Source organism: Aphelocoma coerulescens, assembly GCF_041296385.1.
Source record: "Aphelocoma coerulescens isolate FSJ_1873_10779 chromosome Z unlocalized genomic scaffold, UR_Acoe_1.0 ChrZ, whole genome shotgun sequence".
Taxonomy (NCBI): Eukaryota; Metazoa; Chordata; class Aves; order Passeriformes; family Corvidae; genus Aphelocoma; species Aphelocoma coerulescens.
In genome coordinates this window covers 63,486,512-63,498,929 of record NW_027184085.1, presented here as the reverse complement: position 1 = coordinate 63,498,929, position 12,418 = coordinate 63,486,512, and the positions used below count along the sequence as shown (strand labels likewise).

At 36.2% G+C, this 12,418-nt stretch overlaps 1 protein-coding gene across 7 annotated transcripts in view; it reads right to left on the bottom strand.

Moving 5' to 3' along the window:
* The window catches only part of KIAA0825 (KIAA0825 ortholog), a 252,870-nt gene that overhangs the window by 110,378 nt on the left and 130,074 nt on the right, over positions 1-12,418 (bottom strand). For all 7 annotated transcript variants that reach the window (XR_011147825.1, XR_011147826.1, XR_011147827.1 and 4 more), the window contains 3 exons: positions 11,741-12,149; positions 7,822-7,978; positions 2,568-2,723 (listed from right to left, as the gene is read on the bottom strand). Coding sequence is in view for 4 of the 7 variants with exons in the window: in XM_069002262.1 (XP_068858363.1) it covers positions 2,568-2,723; positions 7,822-7,978; positions 11,741-12,149 (722 nt within the window). In the remaining 3 variants the exon portion in view is untranslated. The remainder of the gene's footprint in view (positions 1-2,567; positions 2,724-7,821; positions 7,979-11,740; positions 12,150-12,418) is intronic.

Genomic DNA, 12,418 nt, shown 5'->3' with positions numbered 1-12,418 from the left:
AGACTTTAACAGGTGGGACTGAGGCCCCTTCGCACCAAGCAAATTAAGTTGATGGGTTCCCCGCCTGACTCCCTGCACACACCACTCCCATGCAGTCAGACAAGGTTTCCCATAGGAGAGTCTCAGATGTCTGGTAGCTTAAAGAAATTTTATCACGATGCAATGACAGAGTAACAGCTCAAGCTCCTACACAGGCTGTTACACCCTCTCACAGTCTAAGTGCTCCATAGTCTGGTGTCTTCCAGCTGAGTCATCGGCTCCTGCCCTGTCTCTGAACGTGTAGTCACCTGGCTGGTGCCACAGGCACTTTGTTGTGCAAAGATATGAGGCCAGTTCATGGCCTCTTGCCTGGGGCTCCTGCCATTTCCAGCCCCCAGAGCTCAACATACATCTGGCACAGTAACTACACTGAGCTATTACCACTAAATGCAACATAAAGAGTAAATGATGTACAATGATTTTTACATATACCCACACAGAATACATAGAATGTTCACTAAAAATAATCTTTTGCAAAGTCCCTCTTGACTATTAATGCAGTAAATATTACCGTAGAAATTATACTCTATCCCACAGCCGCAGGGAGGAGGAGAGAAGATCCAGCGGGCAGGAATTGTGCAACAAGCTTGATTTATTTAATTATTTTACAAACTCTTTTATAGACCTTTTCTTCATAGTCTAATTGGACAAAGGATCAGCCACCCCTTGAGGTGACTGGTTAAAATCCTAAAACATCCATTGTCAAAATATTTTTCTACTGTACTATAAACAAGGCTTTTCCAAGGTTGCAGGTGTTCATGGTTTACAAAATTCTGCGAATATCTTCTGTGAGAGAGAAAAGTCCCTCAAGGACTTAGAAAAGAGCAGGAAAAATTCTTGCTAACAGCAATATTGTATCCACACTTGACCTTTCTTGTAAGCCTCCTTCAAGTACTGCAGGGCTGCAACTAGGTCACCCCAAAGCCATCTCTTTTCCAGGCTGCACAACTGTGATTCTCTTAGCCTTTCTTCATGGGAGAAGTGCTCCATCCCTCTAGTGATTTAGGTGTCCCTCCTCTGGACTTGTTCCAACAGGTCCATGTCCTTCCTGTGCTGGGACCCCAGAGCTGGATGCAGCACTACAGGTGGGGACTCACCAGAATGGAGCAGATGGGCAGAATCAACTTCCTTGACTTGCTGGTCATGCTTCTTTTGATGCAGCCCACAGTACTTTCTGGGCTGCATATGAGGAAGAACTTCTTTACTGCCTGGGTGACCAAGCACCAGAACATACTGCCCAGAGAGGCTGTGGAGTCTCCCTCACCGGAGATATTCCAGAACCATCTGGATGCAATTCTCTGCCCATGTGCTCTGGGATGACCCTGATTGAGCAGAGAGGTTGGACCAGATGACCCACTGTGGTCCCTTCCAATCTCACCCATTCTGTGGTTCTGTGACTCTTGATTGGAAAGTCCCTTCCAACTCAAGCTATTCTATGATTTTATTGATTCATGGATTCTACAAAGCATGTTTCTCTGGAGTGACAAGACCTGCGGAATTGGTATTTGTCTCCTTTTTCAGTATATTAACACTTTCATTGCAACATGACAATGATTAAGCATTCATTAAACAAGTAAGAAAAACAAATCTATTTTACAGCGATATAACTGATGAAATAGACCAATTCCTACTGGGCTAGGAGAGTGAATAAGCAGAGCTGCACTGAAAAAGGATGCATTTCTACACAAGTCTGTTAAGTGAATTTCATGTCACTGTAATACCATTTCTTTTCAAATATCTGAATCGAAGGCTGGAATCAAAAGCACTGATGATGTATTAAGAATATATGAGAAATGATGACATAAGATTTTTTAAGTATCAAAGTGATATCAGAAACTATTTAGCATTTTGTGTAATGAGCTGGTCATGGGGTGCTCCAAGCAGAGATTTAGGCAACCAGATTTCTTTTCTTTAACTGCTCCATTATCAGAAAACTAAATTCTGTAAGTAAATTATAATCCTTTACATATTACAAGCATGATTTAGAAAAACAGAGAAATGGATGTTAGGGGTTTTTGTATGTGTGTGTGTGCGTGTGTTTTACCCCTGTTTAGTCTCACTTTTCTGTAAAATCTTTGTATTTCCAGAGCATTTTTTACTTAACTGTTCAACATTTCTGTGAAAGACCCATCAGGAAGATTCTAAATGTGAACTTAAAGAGCTCTGACATGATTTTTCAAAGGACTAAGACTAACCTTATGTACTATTGGAGATGTAATAAATGTCATTTCTACTATGGACTTTCCTTCAGTATACTGAACACAGAAAGTATAAGTAAATGCAAACTGCTCTTCCATGCAATAATTCCGGTAAAAGAAATAATGGTAATGTCTTTTTGAACACCGTGATATTGTAGAGGGTACCCTCATTAGATTCCCAAGGAATAATATTCCTTTCTGCTTCATAAAATATGTGAGCACATGTAATTAAGTCCATTTTCATACATTCAGTCCTTGTCACTATCATGATCATAATAAGACCAAGAAGTAAAAATGATACCACAACCAAGATCTCAGATTTTCACAAACCTGATTGAATACTGTTGCACAAGATTGTCTGTAGACCTGGAAAGGGTTGAAGTCAAGCTGCTCTTCTCTGTCCTTCAGCGTCAAAGGCAGGCATTGACTCGAGGTAACACCATCTTCAGAAAAGTTCTCACACAACAGCTGCTCTTTCAAATACTCCTTTTGAAAGAAAAAGCAACCACACATTAGTACAGGCCACCTAGCTTTCTAAGTGAAATTTGCCTACATTTCAAGCATAAGTTTACAGACTGCTTGACAGAAGTTCCTTTTAATAAGTGGGGAATAAACAATCTCTTAAAAAATAGATAACTTTTTAAGAATATTACTATTTCATAAAAAACAAGAAATAACCTCCAAAAACATGCACCCAACTGAAGCAAAACAGAACAAACTAAACTATTGTTTTGAAATTGTTGTCAAATTATATATATATAAAATAAATGAGAACATATACACATATGTGTTAGGTATATGTAGAAATGAAAAACAAATGTTTTTTATGTCTTTCGAATTAAACATTTTGGAAAACATTCAACAATTACTATATGACTATAAATCAATTCTTTGATGAACACGTTCTAAACAGTTATTTAAACACATGAAATAAATATTCTCCCACTCTTCAAAGTGAAAAGAATGAGGGACTTGTCTTTACAAACAAGCTGTGGGCCTGCTGAAAGATAAAACTAGTACTGAGAGATAAAAAATGGGAAGGATTTCCACTGATTGATGAATGGAAAGAAAGAGATTTGTCTTTACAAATAAACTATAGGTGTGCTGATAAATGAAATTGGATCTTGAGAGATGAAAGAAACAATGGGAAGAACCATAAATTCCATAAGAACTAAAATAAAGAGGGGGGTTATACATTAGAAGGGAACCTTAGGTATTAGGCATTTCGGGAAGTCTGTACCTTTCAAGTACCTCAGCCAATGGGGAAAGAGAGAGGGAAATGCAATTGGGAAATAAGGATAAATAGGAGGCTGCGCCCTCCAAAAACTTGAGAGACCCCAGGGGAATGCCCCATGGCCTCTCCCTTTATTCGAACAAAGCAACAGGACTCCTCTGTCTCCTTTCTGGACATAAACCTCTGGTGTTTGTGGATTAAATTTCCTTACAAAAGCTATTTTCAGCTGTTTAAGCGTTCAAGGACTAGAAGTAGATGATGATTTGCATTGCCATTTTAGAAACTGTACTATAACAGATGCATGATTATTTTGGACACAATCTTTTCTGTTTTCACTTCTTCAACTACTACGTAAATAAATCATCATTGCAGGCCAATGAAGTGTTTTGATTAAAAGAACCATTTCATGAAGAACTAGATAATGAAACACTTACACATCTATTTGCTGTAAAGACTACTGTGATTAAACAGTTTATTGTTATTAAAATGAAGTCCATAACATTGAGCAAATACTCAAGGTGAGGCATTAAGACGGGTGGATGCAAATGCTTCTCTTACTTGCAGAACTACTGAGATGAAATAACATGCAAACTACCTGCCAAGGCATCCTGTGCCTCTCAGTAGGTCTTTCTGAAAGAAGAGTTTCATCATCTATTTAAACTTACCCAACTACACCCTGACCTAAAAGGCACAAGTTCACTTTCAGTCCACACTGACTGTAGCTGTTTCTCTCTTGTGTTGGCATTAGGATATGTTGTGAAACCAGCGAGAAGAAAAAAAAAATCATCCAGGTAAAGAAGCGAAATGATTTCTAGTACTAGTAAAAAAAGGGGGGGGGGGGGGGGCTAGGAGTGGAAAAGCACCAGGACAAGAGAAAGGGAAGGACTGTCTCTCTGCTGGTTGCAGCCAAATGTCATGTCTGACCAAGAGAATCACAAAATTGTCTTAGTGTATGGAAAAAACCCCAACCAATCAAAAAAAGAAAAATAAGTTGAGCTTTTTTTCCTTAAAACAACATCACAAACCAACTGTGAAAACATGCCCTCTCTTGGCTAGTTTTTTCTCAGCTTTTAAGAATATCTGGATTTTTATTCTCCATTCATTCATTCATTACCTTATGCCACAACAAAGATTTTAGAGCCACAGTGAAGGAAGTTATTTAAAAGTTATTTCTATACATCTACCAAATTTTTGTAAATGTACGGCCTTCCATGTACACATTTTTACAAAACCTGTAGACAGCACTAAAGCAACCCAGCCCTTTGGATATAATGCAGCCAGCAGAAGCAGACTGTGTTGCTTTCTCAGTAGCAATACCGGAAATAGCTGTCCATGTGTTGCCAAATGAAGAACTACTTGCTCAGCTGGTGAGGAAATACAATACTTATTTTGCAAAACCAGTACTCTACAGAATGGCACAATACTTATTCTAGGATCATCTTAATCGCCAACAAAATAATGAACCCGCCTTGGTACACCATCTCTGCTCCGTATTTGGAAAGCAGCACCAGCTCATTGAACGGGTAACTTTGGGGGTCTGGGACCAGCGGAGACCACCAGAGGGACCCCTGGGACAGAAGAACGCATGTGCAAAGACTGGGGGGGGGGGGGGGGGAACATGTTACTGGTCTCCAGGAAATTATTATCATATGTATGTTTATTCTGGGAAAATCAAAGAATATGTAAGTAAAATATAGTATATAAGCAGGATCTTCTCTGCACTTGACATGCATAATTTTGGTGGAAATATCCCCTCCTGCATACAGTGCTGTAATAAAGAATGCCTGCTTCTTAATGCTACAGTGGTGTTAGGAAGGAGTTTTTCACCAATTTTTGTAACACCTGCTTGCCGGGGTTTGAAAAATTCAAGTGGTATACAGCTGACGTCAGTAAAGGTGTTTGTCTGTCTTTAATAAAATACTGTGGATTTGGTTTTGATGAAGAGATTTATTCAACAGTGGCATATATATTATGTTAAGATCTCCTTTAGTATAGTAAATATTGTAGGCTCTGAAAGGGTCATGTTTCAAAAATGTGAAAATATATAATCACATCTGTACACATGTGAACTACATCCTCACTACACTGACTGGGCATCAAACCAAGTATACAGAATATTATTGAGCCTGACAGCTCAGAAGAGTTATCTCTTTTGTTGGCATTACTAAAAAAAATTTTTTTAAATTATTATTATTTTTGGCAAACGCATGAAGGACTGTAAGCTCTTTTGAGTACTACAGTATCTATTACAAATTTTTGTAAAATCATATCTCTATTTTCAAATACAGTTTCCAATAATCCATATCCCTTTCCACCGGCTTTCCTAAGCAACATCACTGAGAACAACAATTTTCTGTCTCCTAATTTTGTTCTCTAGTTACATATGATTACTAAGCAGTGTAGCATAAAGATCTCTAAACTAATTTTAAGAACACAATCCCTTGACATTCCAAGGAGCCTTTAAACAAAAGGACAGACCTTTGAATATACAATCAAATCTATTTCTTCATAGGCATGCACATTAAATGTAATTTAGATTTTGAAAAATACTACTGAAAAGTGCATTATCATAATACCATGCTAAACATTAAAATGTTTTGTAATGGTTTCAAAGGCAATTGAAAGTAATACAGTTACATCCTTCTGAGTCAAGCTGGTCAGGATCTCTTTTCTTCTTCTTTTTTAAAACAATACAGTTTTTTCCACTGAGAAATGTTCTATTTTTAAAAAAGGTCCTACTAGCTGCAGAAATTCAAGGAGAGACACCTGGGATGTGGAAAGTCAGGCTGAAGTTCCTCTTCCAGCTAATTCTCTCAGCCTTGTACCTCCTATTGGAGCTGTTCCACTTTGTATAAATAACCAAATACTCACAGGAGTCAGATCTTGGATCAGGGTCTCCAAAACCCAGCATGTGCATTCTATTCCTTCAACTAGAGTATGATTCTATTTTTGACCCTGAAAGTTACAGAATGCATTTTTACTGCAATTTCTACAAGGCAAACAACTCCAACGGGAAAAAGAAGGAGTTCCATGCTGATAGCTAATGTTATGGAGGTTTGGGGAGCTAGTTCAGATATGGGAGATGCAGATTCAATTCCCTGGTCTAAACCACAAAGTAAAAAATTTGAGCCTGCATATGCTGTCCCCTAGGTAACTGTGCTAACTACCGGACTAAATGCTATTTTTGGTGGTCTTTTCCTCACTCCTTTATACCTAAGAGTAATCCTGAATGTGCTCCAGGTGAAAAGGTTTTGTTTATTACAGTAATAATTTTCATTTCACTTCCCAAACCAGTTAATTGTTTGAGATGAAACCTGAAAAGATTCAGTACTGTACTAATGTTAGGTTGCCATCTCTACATATATGCTTACATTGCTTCTAATGCTTCCAAAGACAGATTCATAAAGGTTGCTTTTAAGCCTGTACTTAGGAACTAAACAGTTGGATCTGATTTTCAGAAGCACAGTGTTAGTCCCAAGGTGCACTCTATGGTCTTCCTACAGACATAGCTGCCTAGTCGGGGTTTTTTGCTACCAATTTTTTAAAAAGCAAAATCCTGGCCTCTGCCTATATTTGTATTATTTTGTATTTTATTGTAAACACTTCCGTATACTTGCCATGATTTTAACAGCACCTTCTTACGCATTCAGGGAATTTAGTAATTAAAGCTAATAAACAGAACTTTCTTAATAAAGTTGTGTAGAACTGTGTTATTGTACAATTTAAACAAACCTATGTTTAAGTGAATAAAATCAGAATGCTTTTGGCAATTTGGGTCAATTTAGAACAGCCTTAGAAATAATGCGGTAATTCTTTTACATTGCCAAAATTCCGTAAATCTGAATTTGTTTCTCGTAATTTTAAGAGCACTTTAGATGAACAGAATTGTCTAAATTGAGTAAGATTTCATATGGATGCATTTACTTCCTCAGTACAGCCACAGGGGTTGTATGTTTGTTTGTTTAAATCAGGAGAGTTAATTAACCACATGTAATTTTACATTTTTTCAGTCAATTCTTCAACAGCCTTCGTTGATTTTTAAATTTTTTTTTTTTACTGTGCTCAGATTCCAAAATGTATCTATGGTCTACAACATGAAACTGAAGGAAGTTTATGAGCCATACTACTGTCTAAGTATCTAAATAAAATCTACAGTGTTTCCTATAAAATAATCTTTTCTGTAGAAATGCACAAAAGCCTAAACGGAATGGATTCTATTAAAATACAATATAGGATTCTATATTGACTCTAAGAACTATTATTACCTCCTTGACTAACCCCTAGCTGCCAGCAGACGCTGCCCCAGGCCAGTACACACCTAATTGCTCTGTGAAAAGGCCGTTTCCCTACCTCATTGAGCCGGATGATGTGATAAATTTGCCTCAGGTATTCGCTACCACCTGGTTTGCGGCAGATATCCAGGACCATCATGTTTATATTATGCTCAGTGAATCCAAGTGCAGTGCTTCCTTCCTCTAGCGTTGCACCTTTAACTGTGACTGAGGCACTAGAATATAGGAAAGATACAGTCTTAAGTTAAATTTCTAAAAAGCAAAATATTAACACAAACTCAGCTAGAACTACATGCTCAGAAAAACCTGGAAGTACTTGACTTGCATAAATGTTGTTGTACATATATCTCTCACATAATACTTGCTAAATAACATTATTATACTAATTTTTATCATCTTAATCAGAAAGATGAACACACTCTTTAAGGATATGGAAGTAGCAAATATTTTCGTTTCCCCTACAGAAGTATCTCTGCTACTAGAAATGGCATTTACATTCTATCTCTTGTGCATTTTTCTATGCCCATCACAGCACATATTAAAGCCTAATTAACATGTCAGAAAAGTAGCCATTACTCTAAGTATAGGTTAGAAGTTTTAAATTGAAGTATTTTTCTTTCCACTGGTATGTTGTTTACCATTTAAAAGGTACCTATTTGCCACTTTTTGCATTTTTTTGCCCTGTACTGTTACTTGTTTTCTTTGTATTTGTGTGAAACCTCTACCAAGGAAAATCTGAAGGTGACATTCCCAAATGCCTCCACAATTGTGCATTCAAATCTCTGATCATTGTCAGACTGCTCTCCACACACAAACACAAGTTACTATCTCAGTATTGTTACTGATAAAGAAAGAAAAAGTACTAAAATATTCCTCAAAGCAACACAGGTATTTGACATGTATGTGTCAGGAACTCAAAAGATTAACAAGAATATATTGTCGTTCCTACAGACACTATTGGATTAAGTTAAAATAAACCAAAGAAGCATTCTCAATTAAAAGCAAAATCAATATTGTATTGTTTTCAAAGTAAAACAAAAAACAAAACAGCAAAAAAAACCCAAAAACCTGAAAACAAAACTACTGTGCTTGCAGTTTACTGTTGAAAGTGTGACATGGTTACAAAGTCAGTACTTCTGAAAGTTGCTGTTTGACCTACAGGCTGTCTGAAATGCTGCACAGCTGCTGGACATTAATGTTGATATTGCTTCCACATGCAGTTTCAGAATGTCCTACAGAGCAAATAGTTTCAAAATATAAACTATAATTTTGTTCTTTGCTGACTGGAAGTGATACTCTGTTATTATGGTGTACTTTACAGAAAAGCTTCAAAGAAATTGATCTTTAAATTAAAGCACACTTAAGGCTGATATTTGATGCCACGTACAGATACAACCTGAATTTCTTGTCAAAATTCTTAGTGACTAACATTGAAAAAGCTAAGAACCTCTGACAAAGTAATGTATCAGTGCCAGCGCCCAAATTGTATCCTTTACTGCCCGTTACTGTGCAGGTGAAGCAGATGATTGGATTCAGGCAGCACTATGATTAATGACTTCCTTTCTGGATTTGGGACTGCCTATCAATCATGTCATTAGGAAGAATGTGCCCTGAGAGAGGCAGACCTCAGCCAAGGAATAACTGCATTCATCTTAATCTGTATATGCACCCAGCCAGCAAGGTCAGGGTCACCATGATGAAAAACAATAATCTTCAATTCGACAAATTATTTTGCAAAGACAGACATTTCTTTTCTTCTCAGGACGTGTGTTTTTCAGAATCTAACATGACTGTTTACAGCTCTGAAGCTACCATAAAGTGAAGGTTATTTTAATGAATACTAATACTTTCAGGCAGTACACAAGGCAGGCAAAGAGTGCCACTTTCTGAACCTTTCAATGAAGACTATAATTTTTGAAATATTCTTTAAGTTAATATATAACTTTTAGACTTTTTATGTAAGCAGCAGTCCTGATAATAATAACATAACACAAAATCAAGCAAGAATTTTGCTTATAAAAACCCACTGCACTTAAAAGATGTTTCTAAGGCTCTGTAGGTGAGTCCCAAATAAATTTTTGAAATTTATAGGGGTTTTTTTCATTCACATGCCATATCTATTAACCATTTATAAATATGAATACATATATGCATGTGCATACAGCTACATGAGAAAATACTTTAATTATTGAACAGTTACATAACACCAATTTAGATTTTCCAATATAGTAATTTCTGTTTCAAACAAATCGCATGAAAATCTTAAATCTCCTCTTGAAAGATTACTTTTAGTTTAGTAATTATGTGGCTGCTACTTACTTTAATTGAATATTTGAATTTGAGCTTTAATATATTAGTTTTGTAATTTGCATTTATAATAACATTTATCTCTACATTTCATCTCTCAGCTATTTATAAACTGGATCTTTTTTTCCCCCCAAATATTGACTCATAATATTTGAATGAAAAACAGAAAAATAACATTCATATTAGACTTCTATTGCAGAAATGCAACTGAAGTCAGGGGAGTCAATTTCCTAACTGCATCAAATAACTGCTCACTTGGAGAGCAGGTAATGTATTCTTCATTAATCTAAGCTTAAAATTACCCGGCCTAGTTACACGCTAGCTTTCTCTTTGGTTGACACTGTACACATATAGAAAACATTTTCCCATGTTTACTTTCCACAACCTGATACCTAATGTATAACACAGCATTTTTGTGGTATTTTACAAAAGAAAATACAGCAGTATATTAACTTAAAATTCTCAGCTTCAGAAGATGTGCAAATTAACTAAAGTTTTAGTTTTTAGAGGTTATGCACAATATCGTCTTCCTGTATTTGTATTTTAAGAAGTACCTATTGTCTCAGGTACATTAGAAATTGTATTATGGGACCATTGTGTTAAGTATCAATTTACAAATTATCATCATGGTTTTTTAGTCTACAACTTCTTCAATCACTGGCATCTGGCTTCAATCTTTTAATCATTGGATTAGACCTTGTAAATTAGAATTAAATGGAAATGTAAAGATAAGAAAAGGCCAATGTCAATGAGCGATTGTGTGACACTATTACTGCTTACTGCTACCCACATTAACTGCTCGTACAAACAGGACACTATCCCTTAAAGCACTGCATGAAAGCCTATTAATTGGTATCACTGATTCCAACCTAAAATCACTGTATCCTTTGTTGATATGGACAGATCCTGACATGACAGCAACAACTGCAACCTTCAAGAATACTCATTGAAAAAACAGCCATCTTACTTTCAGTAGTTACAATTTAATTCATTAAGTCATGTAATTCCAATAAATCTAATATTGCAAAGTTGATGAATGGTATTTTTGCAGAATGATACATGACTGTAGCATTAAAACAGACTGGACTACAAACACATCGACATGTACACAACTCCTTGAAAAATCACTGTAAAGATCTTAATATCAAATCTGAAAGAAAAATTGGTATTTTCTCAGAAAGGCACAGCAGGATACTCTTCTTGTCCTCTGTTGATATACCCTATTTGCCTCAGGGTTTGATATGTTATAGAATGAAGTATGCTAGCTTTTTAGTTCACAGATGAACACTGAAAGCTTCTTACAGTTCCTCTAAATTTACTCACCACAGTAAAATTAAATTATAAATATATTTAGTACCTGTTAACATTTTGAAAGCTATAACAATGGACTTGTCCACATTTTTGGCTCATCAAGAAAATAAGAAATCTTGTAGTACTATGAACACACTGTTCTGATGAAACAACCATGTTTTACTATTTCAGCAATGAACCTAAATTACAAATCCATGGTATGGAGCCATCAATATTCCATCAATATTAAGGACTAATGCGCTTCATATAAGATTACTGCTCATCTCTTTTCCTTAAAATTGAGCAGTAGCCATAAACATGCCAATAATCTAGTAAAATAAAGAGCAAAGAGTAGCATTTGAAAAATACTATGTTCTTACCAGTCTATGCTCAATTTTCTTGCCTTCAGTAACTGGCTTTCAATCCAGTTTGGTCTTTGCTGCTCAATGCTTTGTATAATCTTCTGGGTCACTTGCTTAGGACCACTTTTCTGTTTTCCCACAATACTTTCTAAGCACACACGAACTAAACTGAGTTTTTCTTTGCTCCATCTGTCAAGTGTTGCACCTGTTAAAAATTCTGCAGTATTTCCATCCTCAAATATCCGACATATAATTACAATCAAGTTCCAGACAAGCAGACCAGCTTTCTTCAATTCAGCAAAGTTTCTTGACATTCTTCTCTCAGCCAGAAAAAAGAAGTATTTAATTGGGGGAGGCAAACATGCAATCACTGTAGGTAACTTGCTGATTACAATAGATACTGCTTGAGCTGCAAGCCTTGTGAAGCCTTAAAAATAGAAAGAAAAGATGATATGATTAACATTAACATTACAGTTCTAACATGCTTCTGAATATTGCATGATAATTTCTAACTTTCTTTTGTAGCGAAAATGGGCAAAAAGCTTAAGTACTCAACACTGTCGTTTCACTTCTATTATGGTTTCTGCACATAAATCACACAAATTCAAAACAATCACATGAATTAAAAGCAGAAAATTTAGACTGTGACTCTCTTAACAATTAGTCCTACTGTGCACAGTCACTACAGAATTAATG